The 22,714-nt window shown below is 45.0% G+C and overlaps 1 protein-coding gene across 2 annotated transcripts in view; it reads left to right on the forward strand.

Annotated features, from left to right (window-relative positions):
• Positions 1–22,714, forward strand: part of LOC143288354 (MLX-interacting protein-like) — a 100,190-nt gene that overhangs the window by 62,516 nt on the left and 14,960 nt on the right. The window contains exons 9-16 of one of the 2 annotated variants that reach the window (XM_076596737.1): positions 1,618–1,747; positions 4,395–4,666; positions 7,692–7,824; positions 10,330–10,496; positions 14,048–14,176; positions 15,282–15,381; positions 17,255–17,354; positions 18,631–18,754. In XM_076596737.1, coding sequence (XP_076452852.1) covers positions 1,618–1,747; positions 4,395–4,666; positions 7,692–7,824; positions 10,330–10,496; positions 14,048–14,176; positions 15,282–15,381; positions 17,255–17,354; positions 18,631–18,754 — 1,155 coding nt within the window. The remainder of the gene's footprint in view (positions 1–1,617; positions 1,748–4,394; positions 4,667–7,691; positions 7,825–10,329; positions 10,497–14,047; positions 14,177–15,281; positions 15,382–17,254; positions 17,355–18,630; positions 18,755–22,714) is intronic. The other variant, XM_076596738.1, reaches the window with a different exon arrangement.

Raw genomic sequence — 22,714 nt, forward strand, 5'->3', positions numbered from 1 at the left:
GCTGCTGAGGAGGTCCTTTACGTTTTAGGACAACTCGAGGCCGCACTCTCTCATGATGTGATATATCCTGGTTTCATCCAGGCTGAGAGATAGTCAGATACAGACACTGGCCTGCAGTGTTGGTCAGGAAGTCTGAGGAGGAATTTTTGTCCTGCTGTTCTTCCACACATTCCGGTGATTGTACTTATATATATAGACGAGGAAATATGAGCAACACTCCTGAAAGACGCACCCGTGAAAAAGCGGATGACCGTCTACCATGTGGTCCCAGTCTTCCCATTTGAGCCCATAGGTCACTCAGCTCTGAGTACGAGCCAGCCATGGTGTGAAGAAGAAAAAAAAACACCTGATGGGGCTTGAACTCTCATCCACCCCTGAAAATGGCTGCCTATATGGCAGGATAAAAACTGTCTGTCATCCTCCTTCATCATCATCAGTATAAACAAAACAGTCTCAAAGTCTGTGGCCTTTCATGCCCTGCTCTCATGGTGACCTCAGTTTCGATACCCCTCCACTTCTGTGCTTGGGGTGAGTCCTGTGAATGTCTTCAGTGTCGGCAGATTCATGGGGGGCTGTTGTTTGAGGGACGTGGTGGTGGTCTCCACTCTGGGAGGGACACTCACTCAGTCTGGCTCCGCGACTAAGCTATTATTGTCGTAAGTAGGGGGCTTAGTAGGTGGTGTCCTAAGTACATTGAATCAGAACAGGCACCACTGAACACCACCGAAGTAACTCAGCAGCAGTGCAGGGTCTCCTCTGGTGTGTGGCCTTCTGGCGACGTAACATCAGTGGTTCTCTGTGGACTGCCGACAGGTGGAACTGTGACGGACGAACCCGGGTGTGGCAGTGTATGGGGGAATCTAAATGAGCGGCGTGGGAGTAATTCCACTGAAATGGTGCAGATGATGGGGCAGCAAAAAAAACCCCAACAACAACAAAAAACCTGTCTGTCATACACGTAAAAGCCCATTCATGTACATACGAGTGAAGATGGGAGTTGCACCCCTCAAGTGAAGAAGAAGAAGACAAGAACTCTCATTCTCCTAGTCGTCAGTCAGTCCATGATGCTGACCACTTTACCACAGTGACTGGTACTTTTTTTTTCTCTTTTTTAATTTCTTTTTTTAACCTTTTTCTCTTGACAGCACTCCGGTAAATCTCCTAATGTTCTTGACGCTTTCTTTTTTCTTCTTCTTCTTCTTCTGCGTTCGTGGGCTGCAACTCCCACGTTCACTCGTATGCACACGAGTGGGCTTTTACGTGCATGACCGTTTTTACCCTGCCATGTAGGCAACCATACTCCATTTTCGGGGGTGTGCATGCTGGGTATGTTCTTGTTTCCATAACCCACCGAACGCTGACATGGATTACAGGATCTTTAACGTGCGTATTTGATCTTCTGCTTGCATATACACATGAAGGGGGTTCAGGCACTAGCAGGTCTGCATATATGTTGACCTGGGAGATCGTAAAAATCTCCACCCTTTACCCACCAGGCGCCGTCACCGTGATTCGAACCCGGGACCCTCAGATTGACAGTCCAATGCTTTAACCACTCGGCTATTGCACCCGTCACTTTCTTTTTAACACAGGTTTGCGGTTACTGACTTGTTTCAGGGGAAGCCGGTGACGACACCCAGGAAACCTCGAACCATCGCTCCTGCCCCCTCCCCGCCCCGCTCCGTTGCCCCCTCCACCCCCACCCCTTCCATGCAGAGTACCTACCTGGCTCAGCTGCTCAGAGAAGGTAACTCAAAACTCGGTCTTCTTCACAGGGTTTTTTTTTTTGTTTTGTTTTTTGTTGGTTTTTTTTTGTTTTTTTGTTTTGTTTTTTTGGTTTAAACAAAACTTTATTCAGTAAACATGTTATACGTGTACACATAGACAGCGGAGCAACAACAAGCTAACAGCTTATATCGTGTTCAGGAATGTGATTTAATTCGTTGGTTTCGTTTGACGGCTGGTGAACGTTACACAAATGCACTTATGTTGAAATACATGTTTTCCAACTGCATATAAATGAGTCATAATTCTGTCATTGCAGACATTGTTTCCTTCTTTTCTTTTTTTCTTTTTTGTTTTGAGCAGCCGTGGAGATTAATGTTCTCAAAGAATTTACAATAAATATAAACATTATTATTTTTAAGATTCATTGTTCACATCAGAAAGCAGAAAAAGTTTGGTTTAGCTGTACGCCTGTTAGTTTCTTCACAGGGTTTGTACAGTTGTTTTGGGGGGGGTGTTTTTTTTTTGTTTTTTTTTTTAGGGTTTTGTACGGTTGTGCAAGCCTGGAAAAGTCTTGAGAGATGGAAAGGTCTTGGGGGATGGGGAATGATAGTCTCTGCATGTGTTGGTTAACTGCTGGCATAACTACTGCTAGTACTACTACTAACGTTGAATAATAGTACTACTGATGATGATGATGATAAGAAGAGGAATAGTTAACTCACTCAGTATGGCCAGTCCTCTCTTCTCCTCTACACAGACCCCTCGGATGTCCAGTGGGTGTCTGAATGACCCAACCTTTAGCTTCCGTCATCAGAATTGTGGTATTCTTTGTCAACATTCACGTCTTCAGTATAAGAGCTTTCCGCTTGCAATATTTTGATGATGGTAATTGGGGTGAAACGCTGTTAACGTCGTCTTTTTCGCCGTTCGTATGGAGAGAGTTAAATAATGATTACGAAGAACAATAATGGTTTGTTGTCTCTCTTAAGTGAACTCAGTGTACACAGTCACACCAGAAGCACACCACCACTACTGCGCATTCCACCATCCCTAACCAAGAATGCACACATCCCTCCCTTGTTTTGTTTCAGTTGTGTGTGTGTGTGTGGTGTTTGGGTGTGTGTCGCTGTGTGTGTTGTATATGTGTGTGTGTGCTCTGGTACCGTTGTTCTCTGTGCCCATCTCATTGTCTCTCCCTGTTTCTGTGGGTCTCTGTCTCTGTCTGTCTCTCTCTCTTGTCTGTCTGTCTCTCTCTGTCTATCATTGTCTCTGTCTGTCTGTCTGACTCTCTCTCTCTTCTTATTATTTTTTAACTATTTTTTTAAATCATTTTTTGCTTTTTTGTTGATTTTCTTTGCCCCGAGGGCTGGATGAAAAAAAAACTATGTCCTTGCTTATTCCACTTCCCTCATTAAAGAAAATTCATCCATTCTCTCCCTCCCTCCATCTCTCTCTCTCTCTCTCTCTCTCTCTCTCTCTCTCTGCATTTTCATGTGCATCCTATGGACAAATGAGCTGTCCTCTATCTGTGTGTCCATGTGCCTAAACAGGGTTTTCAGATTAAAATTATTTTGATTTGACCTATTTTTCAGATTAATTTTGTATATTCTATAAATATCTCCTACCCTTTAGCCATAACTGACTGAGATTTGTGTTTCACTTAGTATTGAATGAATGATAGGGATACTTGTATAGCGCCCATCCTCGGTTGGACACCAAGCTGGAAACGCTTTACAAACTGTGGGTCATTTGCACAACAGTCTGCCCACCTGGGTAGAGCCGACTGACGGCTGCCATTGAGCGCTCATCATTCGTTTCCAGTGTCATTCAATCAGATTTCAGGCACGTACACATACACCCTCAGACAGACATGTGACATTCATCGTATATGAGTGGGTTTTTTTATTTTATTTACCCTGCCATGTAGGCAGCCATACACCGTTTTCAGGGGTGCATGCTGGGTATGTTCTCATTTCCATAACCCACCAAACACTGACATGGATCACACAGGATCTTTAACATGCATATTTGATCTTCAGGAACCCGCGCTTAGGCACCCAGCGAAAATCCGACCCCCAACAGAGAAAGGAAAGACAGGATCGACTTAGAGGCAGAAAAAATCGAACGAATCGAGGGTGCCGAGTCGAATCGAGTACACAGAATGTAAGAATACAATAAACACAAGCCGCATGCAACAAAATAAGGCCAAAAGGATACGCTGAATAGCCGAAAAAAGCGTAAGACGAGACAGAGCGTAAACCTGACAAGATGGCGTGGAGAGCCTTGGCCAAAGGAATGATTAAGCGCTTATAGTTTTTAGAGGCGTTTGATTGGCTGAGAGCGGGTGGGCCCGTCTTTTCACTGTTAGCCGCGCGAAATTTGGCCAAGCAGAGCAAACCAATAGGCCTAGTTTGCATCAGTTTGACATGGTAAGTATATTTAACACCAAACATGGAGTATAATACAAACTCCTCCTTTTGATCTTCAGCGTGTGTATGATCATGAAGGGGTTTCAGGCACTAGCAGGTCTGTACATACGTTGACCTGGGAGATCGGAAAAATCTCATCCATTTACCCTCCACGTGCTGTTACCGAGATTCGAACCCGGGACCCTCAGATTGAAAGTCCAATGCTTTAACAGCTTGGCTGTTGGCACGTGTGTGCAGGAACCTACCCAGGGGCAGTGATCAAGAAGGAGCCCACAGCCACCCAGCAGAGCACCGTAGTGACCTTACCCGCTGCCAGCCTTGCCCCTCTCCTCTCCTCCCTCCCCGTCTCCTCCACCCCCTCCCCCGCCCCCCACCAGGCACCCTCTGCCCCTGCCCCTGCCCCTGCCCCCACCCCCGCCTCCACCCTCACCTTCACCGCCGCTGCCGCCCAGTCACCAGTGTCTTCTGCTACCCTCAAGTTGCCTTCCGATCTCATGGAGATCAGCAAAGTGAGAGTTGTCGCTGAAGCGAAAGGGGTAGGGGAGGTTTGAGGGGGTGTGCTTTTGTGTGTGTGTATGTGTGTGTGTGTGTCTGTGTGTGTGTCGGGGTTGCCATTGTGCCAGGGGTTTATGCGATGTTTGTACTTGGATGTTGTTGTTCATACACATAGTGATGTTCATACATTGTTGGGATTTTTTGTCGTTTGATTTTGTTTTATTTTTGTTTTGTATTCTAATATACATTTTTAATTACACATACTTAACCATGACCCAACTAGTGCAGATTCCGGCAGGGGTCTGACATTCCTGTCCTGTGCAAACTACTATCCGCCTATGCGGAGAAAACGAAACTACGGCCGATAAACCCATGACTTAAGTGTCTGTTCACCAAAAATATATTAGATAGGTGGTGAAGAGGGGATGCAGGGGAGGAGGTGGAGGAGGGCAGGTGTGTGCAGTGTATTTGTTTATATGTGTGGGTTGTTTAAATACATTTTCATGTTCATATGCAATGTGATATATTATCCTGTTGTATACAATGCATTTTTGTGTTGTAATATTGTGTGATTGTGTGTTGTATTTGTATTTCTTTTTTGTCACAACAGATTTCTCTGTGTGAAATTCGGGCTGTCTCCCCAGCGCCACCCATTTTTATGCATGAAGTTTTATTTGTTTTTCCTATCGAAGTGGATTTTTCTACAGAATTTTGCCAGGAACAACCCTTTTGTTGCCGTGGGTTCTTTTACATGCGCTAAGTGCATGCTGCACATGGGACCTCAGTTTATCGTCTCATCTGAATGACTAGCGTCCAGACCACCACTCAAGGTCTAGTGGAGGGGGAGAAAATATCGGCGGCTGAGCCGTGATTCGAACCAGCGCGCTCAGATTCTCTCGCTTCCTAGCCAGACGCGTTACCTTTAGGCTATCACTCCTGTAATGGTGTCCTGTGTTTGTGTTGGGGAGAGGGGTGCTTATTTTTAGAACAATATGATAGTAAAGGAACATTATTGCAGGTGGTTGTGGCATCAGCAAAAAAAAAAAAAAAAAAAAAAAAATTAAGTACCATTTCCACCCACAAAATACAAACTTTCCTTTTCATTATTTTTTCTTCTTTCTTTCTTTCTTTTTTTCTTGTGTTTTTTCCTCCCTAAAATCTTGGTTATCTTCTGTTAATTTGGACTTATCTCATCCTGTCAGCTTTGAACACGTAAAACCATGGTTTAGCTTCTGGAAAGGTTTTCCTATGTTCACATCAGAATAACTTGCTGTTCTCATCATGTGGCCCTGATCAGTTACTTGACTACTATCCATCTTTCTGTACATGACATAACAGTTAGCACTTTGTACTGATTCTTAATCAGTGCTGTTTGAAATATTACACTGGCATGGCAAATTGAGGAATGTAATTCAAATATTTGAATGTGTGGTGGTAGTGGTGACTGGTGCGTTACCTGTGTGGTGGTGACTGGTGTGGTGGTGACTGGTGTGTTACCTGTGTGGTGGTGACTGGTGTGTTACCGGTGTGGTGGTGACTGGTGTGTTACCGGTGTGTGACTGGTGTGTTACCTGTGTGTGACAGGTGTGTTACTGGTGTGGTGGTGACTGGTGTGGTGGTGACTGGTGTGTTACCTGTGTGGTGGTGACTGGTGTGTTACCTGTGTGGTGGTGACTGGTGTGTTACCGGTGTGGTGGTGACTGGTGTGTTATCTGTGTGATGGTGACTGGTGTGTTACCTGTGTGGTGGTGACTCGTGTGTTACCTGTGTGGTGGTGACTCGTGTGTTACCTGTGTGGTGGTGACTGGTGTGTTACCTGTGTGGTGGTGACTGGTGTGTTACCTGTGTGGTGGTGACTGGTGTGTTACCTGTGTGGTGGTGACTGGTGTGTTACTGGTGTGGTGGTGACTGGTGTGTTACCTGTGTGGTGGTGACTGGTGTGTTACCTGTGTGGTGGTGACTGGTGTTACCTGTGTGGTGGTGACTCGTGTGTTACCTGTGTTGTGGTGACTGGTGTGTTACCTGCGTGGTGGTGACTGGTGCATTAACTGTGTGGTGGTGACTGGTGTGTTACCTGTGTGGTGGTGACTGGTGCGTTACCTGTGTGGTGGTGACTAGTGTGTTACCTGTGTGTGACTGGTGTCCGTGACCTGTGTGGTGGTGACTGGTGCATTAACTGTGTGGTGGTGACTGGTGTGTTACCTGTGTGGTGGTGACTGGTGTTACCTGTGTGGTGGTGACTGGTGTGTTACCTGTGTGGTGGTGCCGTGTACCTGTGTGGTGTGACTGGTGTTACCGTGTGGTGGTGACTGGTGTGTTACTGTGTGGTGATGACTGGTGTGTTACCGGTGTAGTGGTGACTGGTGCATTACCTGTGTGGTGGTGACTGGTGTGTTACCTGTGTGATGGCGACTGGCGTGTTACCTGTGTGGTGGTGACTGGTGTGTTACCTGTGTGGTGGTGACTGGTGTGTTACCTGTGTGGTGGTGACTGGTGTGTTACCTGTGTGGTGGTGACTGGTGTGTTAATAGTGACTGGTGTGTCACCTGTTTGGTGGTGACTGGTGTGTTACCTGTGTGTGACTGGTGTGTTACCTGTGTGTGACTGGTGTGTTACCTGTGCAGTGGTGACTAGTGTTGCCTGTGTGTGACTGGTGTGTTACTGTGTGTGACTGGTGTGTTACCTGTGGGGTGGTGACTGGTGTGTTAATGGTGACTTGTGTGTTAACTGTGAGGTGGTAACTGGTGTGTTAATGGTGACTGGTGTGTTAACTGTGAGGTGGTAACTGGTGTGTTAATGGTGACTGATGTGTTAACTGTGAGGTGGTGACTGGTGTGTTAATGGTGACTGGTGTGTTAACTGTGAGGTGGTAACTGGTGTGTTAATGGTGACTGATGTGTTAACTGTGAGGTGGTGACTGGTGTGTTAATGGTGACTGGTGTGTTACCTGTGTGGTGGTGACTGGTGTGTTACCTGTGTGGTGGTGACTGTGTGGTGGTGACTGGTGTGTTACCTGTGTCCGTGACCTGTGTGTTGCAGGTGAGCGGGGTGGACTTTGCCACTAGCGTGTTACTGGCGGCGGCCAGTTCAGCCATCGGCACCACCCCGTCCAGCCTGAAGGACGTGCTCCGCCTGAATCCCTCCAACGTGGCCACCGCCTCCATGACCTCAGGTCAGTCGGCGATCGGCGTGTTCACCTCTGCTGTCGTGTCCAGATCGCGTCTGTGTCATCGCTGGTTCTGATGTTACTAAGGCCATGGGGCTAGACATTCCTAGATCGTTTTCAGTTGTCCAGTTCACAAGGTTTTTGGGTGTGTTTTTTTTTTTTTTTTGTTGTTGTTTTTGGTCATTGTTGACTCACTTGTGTAAACAAAGTGAGTCTATGTTTTAACCCGGTGTTCGGTTGTCTGTGTGTGTGTGTGTGTCTGTGTCTGTGTGTCCGTGTGTCCATGGTAAACTTTAACATTGACATTTTCTCTGCACATACTTTGTCAGTTGACACCAAATTAGGCATAAAAATAGGAAAAATTCAGTTCTTTCCAGTCATCTTGTTTAAAACAATATTGCACCTCTGGGATGGGCACAAAAAAAAAAAAAAAAATGAAGCCTAATTATATGCAAACTGCATTTACTGTTATATTTATATTTTTTGTATTCTCTAAACTTGGCACTTCGATCTGATATTCTGACCCAACAACAAGAGCAGTCATTATTATCATTTTTTTTGTTCAAACAGGAACTTCTTTTGCTAAGCATGGAAGTTTTATTTATTTTGCAAACGTTTTGGTGCAGATAGTAAAAAATGGAAATTACTCTGTAATTAATGCTAGGGGACTTAATTCGCTTTAAACTGATCTTTCTCATCTTAAACATTACATTTTGAAATTATACTCAATACATAAAAAGCTTGGATTTTTTTTTTTTTTAAGTGTATCACAAGTGAGTCTTGAAGGCCTTGCCTCTCTTGTTTTTTGTTGCCCTGGGAGCAAGTCGTCTCGATTACCTGTTGTCCTTCCTGGTCATGTTGTTATCGTTGGTTCCCACGTTGCTAACGCCATGGGGCCAGTCATTGTTCCCAGATCGTTTTCACTTGTCCAGTTCTCAAGTTTGTTTTTTGTGTGTGTGTGTTTTTTGTTTGTTTTTTGGTCGTTGCCCTGGGATCAAGTTGTCTTGATTACCTGTTGTCCTTCCTGGTCATGTTGTTATCGTTGGTTCCCACGTTACTAACGCCATGGGGCTGGTCATTGTTCCCAGATTGTTTTCACTTGTCCAGTTCTCAAGGTTTTTGGGTGTTTTTTTTGTTTGTTTGTTTTTTTGTCATTGTTTTTTGTTGTCCTTGGAGCAAGTTGTCTTGATTACGTGTTGTCCTTCCTGGTCATGTTGTTATCGCTGGTTCCCACGTTACTAACGCCATGGGGCTGGTCATTGTTCCCAGATCGTTTTCACTTGTCCAGTTCTCAAGTCTTTTTTTTTTTTTTTTTTTTTTTTGTCGTTGCCCTGGGATCAAGTCGTCTCGATTACCTGTTGTCACTCCTGATCACGTTGTCAATCATCGTTGGTTCCCATGTTACTAATGCCATGTGGCTGGTCATTGTTCCCAGATCGTTTTCACTTGTCCAGTTCTCAAGTCTTTTTTTTTTTTTTTTTTTTTTTTTTAGTTTCTGTTTTTTTGTTGTCGTTGCCCTGGGATCAAGTCGTCTCGATGACCTGTTGTCCTTCCTGGTCATGTTGTTAGCGTTGGTTCCCACGTTACTAAAGCCATGGGGCTAGTTATTGTTCCCAGATTGTTTTCACTTGTCCAGTTCACAAGGTTTTTGGGTGTTTTTTTTGTTTGTTTGTTTTTTTGTCATTGTTTTTTGTTGTCCTTGGAGCAAGATGTCTTGATTACCTGTTGTCCTTCCTGGTCATGTTGTTATCGTTGGTTCCCACGTTACTAACGCCATGGGGCTGGTCATTGTTCCCAGATCGTTTTCACTTGACCAGTTCTCAAGTCTTTTTTCGTTTGTTTGTTTTTTTTGTTTTTTAGTTTCTGTTTTTTGTTGTCGTTGCCCTGGGATCAAGTTGTCTTGATTACCTGTTATCACTCCTGATCATGTTGTCATCATCGTTGGTTCCCACGTTACTAACACCATGGGGCCAGTCATCATTCCCAGATTGTTTTCAGTGTTCCAATTCCCAGATAATATTCAGTTTTTAGCTGTCCGGGGACAAGTATTAAGAGAGAAAACGAAAACCTGTCCACTTGGTTAAAGTGGTTTAAGCGATGGACTTTCAGTCTGAGGGTCCCGGGTTCGAATCTTGGTAAGGGCGCCTGGTGAGTAAAGGGTGGAGATTTTTCTGATCTCCCAGGTCAGTATAAGTGCAGACCCTGCTTGTGCCTAAACCCCCTTTGTATGTATACGCAAGCAGAACATCAAATACACACATTATAGATCCTGTAATCCATGTCAGCATTAGGTGGGTAATGGAAACAAGAACATACCCAGCATGCACGCCCCCCGAAAACGGAATATGGCTTCCTACATGGTGGCGTTAAAATGGTCATACACATAAAAGCCCACTCACGTACATACGAGTGAATGTGGGAGTTGCAGCCCACGAACGAAGAAGAAAACATTCAGAAAAAATTTTTTTTTTATAAGACGTAACACTGGTGGGTGGTTTCTGTCCTGGGCAGAAATGAGCACGACGCCGGCCGCCAGCCCCAGCCCACGAAGCCCCATGCAGGTGGCGCTGTCGCCCAGCCCCGGCCCCTCGGCCACGCCCCCACCCTCCTCCCCGCTGGCCGTCGTCTTCTCCGAGGCCCTGTCGCCCATCGCCAGTCCTTCTTCCCACAGCTTGTCGGTGAGTGTGGGAGGAGTTTGGTGGTGTTGTGGGTAAGAGTGTGAGTGTGTGTTTGTGCTCTTTATGTGTGTGTGTGTGTTTGTGAGAGTGTTAGTTTGTGTGTGTGTGTGTGAGTGTGTGTGTGTGCGCGCGAGTCTAAGTGTGTGTGTGTGTGTGAGTGTGTGTGTGTGAGTCTAAGCGTGTGTGTGTGAGTATATGTGTGTATTTGTGTGAGTGTGTATGTCTCTGTGTGTGTATGTGTTTGTGAGTGTGTGTGTGTTTGTGCATGTGTGTGCGTGTGTGTGTCTGTGTATGTGTGTGTTTATCTGTATTTGTGTGTGTATGTGTGTGTGTCTGTTATGTGTGTGTACGTGTGTGTGTCTGTGTATGTGTGTGTTTATCTGTATTTGTGTGTGTATGTGTGTGTGTCTGTTATGTGTGTGTGCGTGTGTGTGTCTGTGTATGTGTGTGTTTATCTGTATTTGTGTGTGTATGTGTGTGTGTCTGTTATGTGTGTGTGCATGTGTGTGTCTGTGTATGTGTGTGTTTATCTGTATTTGTGTGTATATGTGTGTGTGTCTGTTATGTGTGTGTACGTGTGTGTGTCTGTGTATGTGTGTGTTTATCTGTATTTGTGTGTGTATGTGTGTGTGTCTGTTATGTGTGTGTGCGTGTGTGTGTCTGTGTATGTGTGTGTTTATCTGTATTTGTGTGTGTATGTGTGTGTGTCTGTTATGTGTGTGTGCGTGTGTGTGTCTGTGTATGTGTGTGTTTATCTGTATTTGTGTGTGTATGTGTGTGTGTCTGTTATGTGTGTGTGCGTGTGTGTGTCTGTGTATGTGTGTGTTTATCTGTATTTGTGTGTGTATGTGTGTGTGTCTGTTATGTGTGTGTCTGTGTATGTGTGTGTTTATCTGTATTTGTGTGTGTATGTGTGTGTGTCTGTTATGTGTGTGTACGTGTGTGTGTGTGTGCAACGGAACCAGAAGAGGAGAGAGCGAGGATGGGGAGTGTTGTAGCGGGAGGAGGGGGGGGGGGGGGGGGGACGAAGAGCTGGAAATAGGAGAATGTTAACAGGATGGGGAGAGAACAGAAAACAGGAAAGATAGTTGGAGAGTGGGTGTCTGAGGAGGGGGGGAATGTCAGAGACTCATTTGTAGGGAGGGGGTACGTTGAGGGGATGAGGGGGGGGGGGCGGAGTGGAGGAGGTATAAGGAGTGTATGTGGGTGGGGACAAGGAGTGTATGTGGGTGGGGATAAGGAGTGTATGTGGGTGGGGATAAGGTGGGTATAAGGAGTGTATGTGGGTGGGGATAAGGAGTGTATGTGGGGTGTATGTGGGTGGGGATAAGGAGTGTATGTGGGTGGGGATAAGGTGGGTATAAGGAGTGTATGTGGGAGGGGATAAGGTGGGTATAAGGAGTGTATGTGGGTGGGGATAAGGAGTGTATGTGGGTGGGGATAAGGTGGGGATAAGGAGTGTATGTGGGTGGGGATAAGGTGGGGATAAGGAGTGTATGTGGGTGGGGATAAGGAGTGTATGTGGGTGGGGATAAGGAGTGTATGTGGGTGGGGATAAGGTGGGTATAAGGAGTGTATGTGGGTGGGGATAAGGAGTGTATGTGGGTGGGGATAAGGTGGGTATAAGGAGTGTATGTGGGTGGGGATAAGGAGTGTATGTGGGTGGGGATAAGGTGGGGATAAGGAGTGTATGTGGGTGGGGATAAGGAGTGTATGTGGGTGGGGATAAGGAGTGTATGTGGGTGGGTATCCATCAACCAATCACTCTTTTCATCAAAGCATTGCCTCAGATTGCCAGCCCTTTGTCTGGCAGCTTGTTGATGCATGTGTTTGTAGTGCTGGTTGTGTGTGTGATGTTTTAAAAATGTGTAAACATTCTGCTGTAGAAAGAAAGCAAAACAAAACAAAACAAAAAAAACCAACACTACTAGTGGTCCAGTGTAAATTAGTAAACGGTCAAAACTTCCAGAGGTGTTTACCTTTGACGGGCGCAATAGCCGAGTGGTTAAAGCGTTGGACTGTCAATCTGAGGGTCCCGGGTTCGAATCACGGTGACGGCGCCTGGTGGGTAGAGGGTGGAGATTTTTCCGATCTCCCAGGTCAACATATGTGCAGACCTGCTAGTGCCTGCCCCTTCGTGTGTAAACGCATGCAGAAGATCAAATACGCACGTTAAAGATCCTGTAATCCATGTCAGCGTTCGGTGGGTTATGGAAGCAAGAACATACCCAGCATGCACACCCCCGAAAGCGGAGTATGACTGCCTACATGGCAGGGTAAAAACGTTCATACACGTAAAAGCCCACCATGTACATGCGAGTGAACGTGGGAGTTGCAGCCCACGAGCGCAGAAGAAGAAGAAGAGTTCACCTTTGCTTGTGTGGGTGAGTGAGACTTGTCTTCCATCAGCCCAAAGCAGACTGATGATCCTTCCTTCATGCCAAGGTTGGATGGGCTGGTGTCACTGAGCGCACTTCCTTGCATAAGCATGTGTGCACAGGAGCCCACACTTGAACGCACACAACACACACAAAATTCAGAATGTAGGACTGCAGGAAAATTTTTCTTGTGTGTGTGTGTGAGGCCTATGTCTGTATGTTTTCTGATTTGTTGGCAGTTTGTTTGCGTCATTTTTTAATGTTCGATGTTTGTTTACATTCGTCTGGGTTCTTCAGTTACTCTCGTATGTGTTTGTTTCCTCTTGTGCGTGTCTCGCTGTGTCCCTTCCTTCCTTCCTTCCCCTCCTCGTCCCTGTCTGACTCTGCCATCAATCCCACCATCACCTTTTTTTCTTTTTTTTTTCTTTTTTTTTTTTTTGATAAATCCTTTCGGTGCCAAGCCTGTTCTATGCTCGGGGACAGCTATTTGCCTAGGGGTGGTTTTGCTCATAGAGGGTGATTTTTTTTTTTTTTTTTTTAAGTTCTAGCATGGAAACTACTAAAAGGAAGAAGTATGCATAACCTATATTTTTCTGAAAGGAAAATGAACACGCTGTTCAGTTTCGATGATTGCGCCTGAATATAACAATTTAGCAGTTGGATCATTTCTACAACGACGCCAGTGGAAAATTTCCGTCCTATGGGCACTCAAAGGGTTGATCACTGTTATCGTTATCATCATCATTATTATTATTGTTTTATTCATCGACGGGCGCAATAGCCCAGTGGTTAAAGCGTTGGACTTTCAATGTGAGGGTCCCGGGTTCGAATCTCGGTAACGGCGCCTGGTGGGTAAAGGGTGGAGATTTTTCCGATCTCCCAGGTCAACATATGTGCAGACCTGCTAGTGCCTGAACCCCCTTCGTGTGTATACGCAAGCAGAAGATCAAATACGCACGTTAAAGATCCTGTAATCTATGTCAGCGTTCGGTGGGTTATGGAAACAAGAACATACCCAGCATGCACACTCCCGAAAACGGAGTATGGCTTCCTACATGGCGGAGTAAAAACGTTCATACACGTAAAAGCCCACTCGTGTACATACAAGTGAACGTGGGAGTTGTAGCCCACGAACGCAGAAGAAGAAGAAGTTTTATTCATCTGTTGTTGCAGTTCCAGCAGACCTCCCCGTCCTCCTCCAGGGACGAGGGGGCAGGAGGGGGGATGAGGGTGGGGATCCACACAGAGCAGAGGAGGGTGGCCCACCTGTCCGCCGAGCAGAAACGACGCGGCAACCTGAAAGTAGGTGACCAGAGCTTGGGACTGCAGGGGAGGGAATCTGCCGTTCCCGCGATGGAACTCTTTGTTCAGAAAATCTGCCGTTCCCGATGGAACTCTTTGTTCAGAAAATCTGCCGTTCCCTGTATTCTTTGTTCAGAGACAGAAAGATTGCATAGGGGGGAAAAGTCTGCCATTCACTGTACACTTTGTTCAGAAACTTAAAGATTGCTCGGAAACAAATAATAAATCTGCTATTTTTCGGTACACTTCATTCAGAAACTGCAAGATTGCTCAGAAGAAAAAAAATGAATCTGCCATATCCAGAACTCTTTGTTCAGAAACTTAGTATCAGTATCAGTAGATCAAGGAGGCGTCACTGTGTTCGGACAAATCCATATACACTACACCACATCTGCCAAGCAGAGGCCTGACCAGCAGCGTAACCCAAAGCGCTTAAGGAGGGGGGGGGGGGGGGGCGGGGATATAAATCTGCTATTGTTATGAACATGAAGATAGCAAGTCAAACTGCACCCAAAACAGTACATGGAAAATACTGTACATTTGTAACGTTCGACAAAACCTGTCTGCTTTTGCAGAGTGTAGCCTGTTAATTTATTGTCTTGCATTGTACTCCTGTGACAAAGCATTTGTGCTCTTGAATAAATTGTGGTATCAGTACTGACTCTTTAAAAAAAAAGAAAAAAAGAAAAAAAAAATTGGAGACAACATTCTTGAAAAACAACATTATATAATATATTTATATTTACAATGAATGTTGAAATGGCTGTCAGTATTTGATGTTTGCAGTATGTGTTGAATTTGGACGTTCTTTGACCAGAAGGCTTGTTGTGTGACATAAAAAATCTGAAAAATCTAAATAGATAAAAAAATTTAAAAAAATAAAAATAATAATAAAAGATCAACAGTTGAATCAGTTAGACAATTTTTAACATGAGGAACGTTTAGGATTTCTAGTGGTCATAATGTGTTTGTTGTTTGTTTGCGTTATAACCTTCTTTTTTTTTTTTTTTTTTTGAATCGTTGTCTTTTTTCTTGTTCTTTTTCAAATGTTGATTTGACCTACATCAGCTTGAGTTGTAACAGATAAAAAAATTGCACTCAAAAGTCAAGGGATGGTTTACAGACGGGGTTTGACCTGCTGCATACGCTGGTTCCCTCCCTTGCCCAGAACCCCAAGGTCAGCAAGGCCACCATGCTGCAGAAAAGTGAGTGCCTCTTTTTTTTTCTTTTTTTTAACCCCCCACCCCAAATATTTTCAGTCCTTTTTTTTTTCTTTTTTCTTTTTTTAAAGCAATGAATGAAAACATAATGCTAAATGGTACAGATACGACACATCACTTTAAAATAACACATTCAGAGAAAAAGATGATGAGAGACAAATGACGTTCGATACATTGGCAGTAAGCTGTTGTTTTTTGGGGGGTGGGATTGGTTGGGGGTGGGGGGGGGGTTGTTGTGTTTTGGTCACCACTTTGTGACGTACACACTTTTTCTGTGCCGCAGAAAATATTGTAAATTTTGAAGGACATTATGATGTAAAAACACTATGATTCATCAATGTTATGATTGTGCTTCTCCGTTCTCCAGTGTTGGCAGTGCTTCTTCAGTCTGAAGCTGTTAATCATTCATCAGCAGTAAGAATCATTAACTAACAATCATTGAAAAGCAGAAATAATCAACCAGCAATAAGAACTGTTATCTAACAGTAAAAATCATCAGCTAACAATACGAATCATTAGATAACAGTAACAATTATTCACAAACAGAATCATTAACTAACAGTAAGAATCATTAATTGGCATTTGCAACCATTGAGTGAGAATCCTTAACTCACTCGGGACGACAAGTTTTCTCCCTTGTTTTTCCCCACAGACGGCCCATTTGTAAGGGTTTGGAAAAAAATTACAAAAAATACAAAATAATGTGTAAGAAAATGAAACTTTCAGAACTGGTTTATTATGTGTTGAGCTATTACATATAAAAAAAATCAAATTTCTCATCTTATTTTTACAGTTTTGCCATATGTAGAAAACACTGCCAATTTTTCACCCCGAATCACCATACCCATGCTCGCTTTCTGCATTAAATTTGCTTTCTTCTTCGTCATCATCCACCTCTTCAATGTCCGACCCTTCAGTTTGTAGCATTTCAAGTACTTCGGCAACCCTAAAACGTTGCCGTCACTGCCTTGTTCGCTTCACAACATTCTGAGAAGAGCCCGCTTTGCTAACAGGCTGGCACGCGAGCAGACGACCGGTCAGTGACTTTGTCAGCGTGTGTGCGAGACGGGCCACACATCCCAGGCTGACCAATCATACTGTTCGATTGTGGAGTGACCCAGAATAGCACACTCTGCTTGGCTAATCACAAAATCACGTGTACAGCGCATGATGGAGAATGCTATTCCATTCCTTCGTCCGAATCCGAATACGTTTTGTGTAGGAATGCGTGAGCATTCCTTCGTCCGGAAAGAGTTAACTTACAATAGGAATCTTGAGGAAATAGAATCAGTAACAGGTAGGTGCAATAGCCGAGTGGTTCAAGCATTGGACTTTCAATCAAAGGGTCCTGGGTTCAAATCGCGGTAACGGAGCCTGGTGGATAAAGGGTGGAGATTTTTCTGATCTCCCAGGTCAGCATATGTGCAGACCTGCTAGTGCCTGAACCCCCTTTGTGTGTATACGCATGCAGAAGATGAAATCTCCACGTTTAAGATCCTTTAATCCATGTCGATGTTCGATGGGTTATGGAGACATGAAATTACCCAGCATGCATCAGGCAAGGCTGTGTTGTTATGTAATGGAAAGAAACAAAGAATGGTTAACCAACAGTAACCATCATTGAACAAATAACAGTGAGACTAACTTACCATACGAATCAGTAACAAACAGATTCATTTACGAACCTTCAGAATATTATCACGAACTCTCTACAATAATAGCAAACAATGAGAATAGTTCACCAACACTACGACAACCATCATTGAAATGAATAACAACAGTGGTGAATCGTTGATCAACGGGACACAGGTGAGATCAAAGGTTAAAACGAATGATGTTTGACTTGAAATGTTCACAGCTGCCGAGCACTGCCGCAAGATGAAGGCTGAGCGTGCCCAGATGCAGCACGAGGCGTCCATTCTGAAGCAGGAGATCGAGTCTCTCAACAGTGCAATAACGTGGGTCACTCACCAGTTTGATGGAGGCTGTATTCATTTAGTTTAGTTTAGTTAGTTGGTTGTTTTTGCCCCTGAAAATGGAGTATGGCTGCCTACATGGCGGGGTAAAAATGGTCATACACGTAACGACGGGCGCAATAGCCGAGTGGTTAAAGCGTTGGACTGTCAATCTGAGGGTCCCGGGTTCGAATCACGGTGACGGCACCTGGTGAGTAAAGGGTGGAGATTTTTATGATCTCCTAGGTCAACATATGTGCAGACCTGCTAGTGCCTGCCCCTTCGTGTGTAAACGCATGCAGAAGATCAAATACGCACGTTAAAGATCCTGTAATCCATGTCAGCGTTCGGTGGGTTATGGAAACAAGAACATACCCAGCATGCACACCCCCGAAAACGGAGTATGGCTGCCTACATGGCGGAGTAAAAACGGTCATACACGTAAAAGCACACTCGTGTGCATACGAGTGAGCGCAGAAGAAGAAGAAGTCATACACGTAAAAGTCCACTCATGTGTAAACATGGGAGTTGCAGCCCACGAATGAAGAAGAAAAAGAAGAATTTGTTTGTTTTTGACTTGAAGTGCACGCTAACATGGCAATAGCCTTGAGATGGCCATAGTGGTCGGTGAGGCTTCATCTCACACTAACATATCAGATGAGTAGGATAAGATAAAAATTTATTGTCGGTAAATGCGCAGAAATTAGGTCTTTTGGTTCAAGTATATGTAACATGAAACATGGACAACACACACACACACACACACACACACACACACACACACACACACACACACATTCTCTCTCTCTTACATACACACACTCTCACTCACTCTTACACACTCACACTCTCTCTCTCTCTCTCTCTCTCTGATACTCAAAACTTTTTACATAACGTGATGAAACTTGCACCCCCCCCCCCCCCCCACACACACACACACACACATACTCACACACACGCGCACACACGCACACATACACACTCCCAAAACCTTGCGCAGGGTACTTTGAAGTGTAACAGTTTGTTTTGTTTTGTTTTTGTTTTTGTTTTTTTTTGGGGGGGGGGTGTTCACAGCACACAAACTGAAACTGACAACCTAAACCTTGCACAGGTTATGATGAAGCATAACAACTTTTGGAGTGGGGTTAGGGGGTGGGGGGGTTCTTGTTTTCACAGCACACACACACTGAAACTGACACCCCAAACCTTGCACAGGTTATGATGAAGCGTAACAATTTAGGGGGGTGGGGGATGTGGTTTTTTTTCTTTGTTTTTGCAGTAACGTGCAGGCCCAATTGCCAGAGACAGGAGTGCCGGTGACTCGGCAGAGAGTGGACCACATGAAGGACATGTTCGAGGAGTACGTCCGCAGCAGGACCATCCAGAACTGGAAGTTTTGGATCGTATCCTTTGTCTGCACAAAGATTCCTAGAGTCTGTGAACATGTAGAGGGCCCAGAGTGTCCGCGAATCGATTGCGATCGCGCCTTAATTTTAGCCCGATCGCCCAGTCGAGCCATATGATTATGTGACCTGGTTGAAGACATAATTTGACAAAAAACAAGAACGCCAGAGAATCGACAGACAGACAGAAAATACGAAAAAAAACTTAGCTGTATGAAGAGCACAGGAACAGGAGTTAAGATGGCTTTCGCCAAAAGAAGGCGCTAGTCAGGGGGGCAAAGGGGAGGTTACCTACTTCCGGGAGGTTATCAGCCGTAGCTACTTTCGTTTTCTCGGCATAGGCAGATAGTAGTTGGCACAGGACAGGAATGTCAGACCGCTGCCGGAGTCTGCGCTAGTGGGTCATGGTAAGTATGTTAGATAAACGTAATTTAATGAAGAAAATTTCCCTTGGCCAAAGGAATGATTAAGCGCTTATAGTTTTTAGAGGCGTTTGATTGGCTGAGAGCGGTGGGCCCGTCTTTTCACTGTTAGCCGCGCGAAATTTGGCCAAGCAGAGCAAACCAATAGGCCTAGTTTGCATCAGTTTGACATGGTAAGTATATTTAACACCAAACATGGAATATAATACAAACTCCTCCTTTTAACCCTCTTACCTCCTGACTAAAAAAATCCCGTGAGGGAATTTCAAAACTCCTGTGTGAAGGGAAGTAAATCTGCACCAAGCTCACACATACCAAACAGAAACTCCTATGAAAAAAGACTTATTTATTTTGTTGCAGAAGACAGCTCGTGATATGCAGGAAACATCATAGTTTTATATAAAAGTAAATTTGGGAACATTTTGATTGTGAAGAATGTTAAAAAAAAAAAAATGTAATGTATTCTTGAAATAGTCTCGAGCTGTGTGTTCATCAAAGATGATGAAAACTGTCTCTCTCAGATTGATCTGCTGTGTGTTTGTGTGTTCACTTCTTCATTCTTTCTGAATACTCGGCTACAAATAAGGACACTTCATCAGAATAGTTGTTCATGATTGAAGACATGTCTCATCAATAATTCTCAGCCATTTTTGTCCAAAAAGATCATCCACTTTAAAAATTCATCGCTCGGAAACTTCTCAATCGATCCGCTTGCTTCAGACTTGAAAATGGCGACAGTGGAAGGAAGTAACAAATGTAGTTCCACTGTTGGTGCATTATGGGACTGCTGAAGGAAAAGGTGAATCGAACACTGTTTAGCAGGCCACGTCAGGTGATTCAGGAGGCAGAGGGTTGATGCATGTCTACATGTACCTGTTTAGCAGGCCACATCAGGTGATTCAGAAGGTTAATGCATGTCTACATGTACCTGTTTAGCAGGCCACATCAGGTGATTCAGGGGGCAGAGGGTTAATGCATGTCTACATGTACCTGTTTAGCAGGCCACATCAGGTGATTCAGGGGGCAGAGGGTTAATGCATGTCTACATGTACCTGTTTAGCAGGCCACATCAGGTGATTCAGAGGGCAGAGGGTTAATGCATGTCTGCTTGTACCTGTTTAGCAGGCCATGTCAGGTGATTCAGAGGGTTAATGCATGTCTACATGTACCTGTTTAGCAGGCCACATCAGGTGATTCAGGGGGCAGAGGGTTAATGCATGTCTACATGTACCTGTTTAGCAGGCCACATCAGGTGATTCAGGGGGCAGAGGGTTGATGCATGTCTACATGTACCTGTTTAGCAGGCCACATCAGGTGATTCAGGGGGCAGAGGGTTAATGCATGTCTACATGTACCTGTTTAGCAGGCCACGTCAGGTGATTCAGGGGGCAGAGGGTTAATGCATGTCTACATGTACCTGTTTAGCAGGCCACATCAGGTGATTCAGGGGGCAGAGGGTTAATGCATGTCTACATGTACCTGTTTAGCAGGCCACGTCAGGTGATTCAGAGGGTTGATGCATGTCTACATGTACCTGTTTAGCAGGCCACATCAGGTGATTCAGAGGGTTAATGCATGTCTACATGTACCTGTTTAGCAGGCCACATCAGGTGATTCAGGGGGCAGAGGGTTAATGCATGTCTACATGTACCTGTTTAGCAGGCCACATCAGGTGATTCAGGGGGCAGAGGGTTAATGCATGTCTACATGTACCTGTTTAGCAGGCCACATCAGGTGATTCAGAGGGTTAATGCATGTCTACATGTACCTGTTTAGCAGGCCACGTCAGGTGATTCAGGGGGCAGAGGGTTAATGCATGTCTACATGTACCTGTTTAGCAGGCCACGTCAGGTGATTCAGGGGGCAGAGGGTTAATGCATGTCTACATGTACCTGTTTAGCAGGCCACGTCAGGTGATTCAGAGGGTTGATGCATGTCTACATGTACCTGTTTAGCAGGCCACATCAGGTGATTCAGGGGGCAGAGGGTTAATGCATGTCTACATGTACCTGTTTAGCAGGCCACGTCAGGTGATTCAGAAGGTTAATGCATGTCTACATGTACCTGTTTAGCAGGCCACATCAGGTGATTCAGGGGGCAGAGGGTTAATGCATGTCTACATGTACCTGTTTAGCAGGCCACATCAGGTGATTCAGGGGGCAGACGGTTGATGCATGTCTACATGTACCTGTTTAGCAGGCCACATCAGGTGATTCAGAGGGTTAATGCATGTCTACATGTACCTGTTTAGCAGGCCACATCAGGTGATTCAGGGGGCAGACAGTTGATGCATGTCTACATGTACCTGTTTAGCAGGCCACATCAGGTGATTCAGGGGGCAGACAGTTGATGCATGTCTACATGTACCTGTTTAGCAGGCCACATCAGGTGATTCAGAGGGTTGATGCATGTCTACATGTACCTGTTTAGCAGGCCACATCAGGTGATTCAGAGGGTTGATGCATGTCTAGATGTACCTGTTTAGCAGGCCACATCAGGTGATTCAGGGGGCAGACGGTTGATGCATGTCTACATGTACCTGTTTAGCAGGCCACATCAGGTGATTCAGAGGGCAGAGGGTTGATGCATGTCTACATGTACCTGTTTAGCAGGCCACATCAGGTGATTCAGGGGGCAGAGGGTTGATGCATGTCTACATGTACCTGTTTAGCAGGCCACGTCAGGTGATTCAGAGGGTTAATGCATGTCTACATGTACCTGTTTAGCAGGCCACATCAGGTGATTCAGGGGGCAGACAGTTGATGCATGTCTACATGTACCTGTTTAGCAGGCCACATCAGGTGATTCAGAGGGCAGAGGGTTGATGCATGTCTACATGTACCTGTTTAGCAGGCCACATCAGGTGATTCAGAGGGTTGATGCATGTCTACATGTACCTGTTTAGCAGGCCACATCAGGTGATTCAGAGGGCGAAGGGTTGATGCATGTCTACATATGGAGTGTTGGCCTGGTGGTGATGCATTCACCGAGAAAGTGAGAGAATCTGAGCACACTGGTTCAGTTCCAACTCTGGCCAGTATTTTCTCCCCCTCCTTCGGACCTGGAGTGGTGGTCTGAACGCTAGTCGTTCAGATGAGTTGATAAATTCAGTTCCCATAATGCAACATGCAGTTTGCGAATGTGAAAAAACTTGGAGCAACAAGCGGGTTGTCCCTGGCAAATTTCTTTGACAGGAAAACAAATGCACTTGCAAGCAGAAGAAAAAAATCTGAAAAAAAATTGGAGGTGCTCGCACTGTAGCAATGCACTCTCCCTGGGGAGAGCAGCCCAGATTTCACACAGAGCTGTCTGTTGTGATTAAAAGTGAAAAAGCACAGACAATACGAAGAGAGAAAAAAAAAAAAAATCCGAAAGAGAAGTTGTAGACACAGTTCCTAATAGAAAAGAATTCTTTTGCCAGAGGACAAGACTCGTTGCCATGGGTCCTTTTTCAGTGCGCCAAGTGCGTGCTGTACACAGGACCTCGGTTTATCGTCTCACCGTATGTGACGAGATGCTCAGTTTGATTTTCCAGTCA

Source organism: Babylonia areolata, chromosome 12 (assembly GCF_041734735.1).
Source record: "Babylonia areolata isolate BAREFJ2019XMU chromosome 12, ASM4173473v1, whole genome shotgun sequence".
In the NCBI taxonomy this organism is placed as follows: domain Eukaryota; kingdom Metazoa; phylum Mollusca; class Gastropoda; order Neogastropoda; family Buccinidae; genus Babylonia; species Babylonia areolata.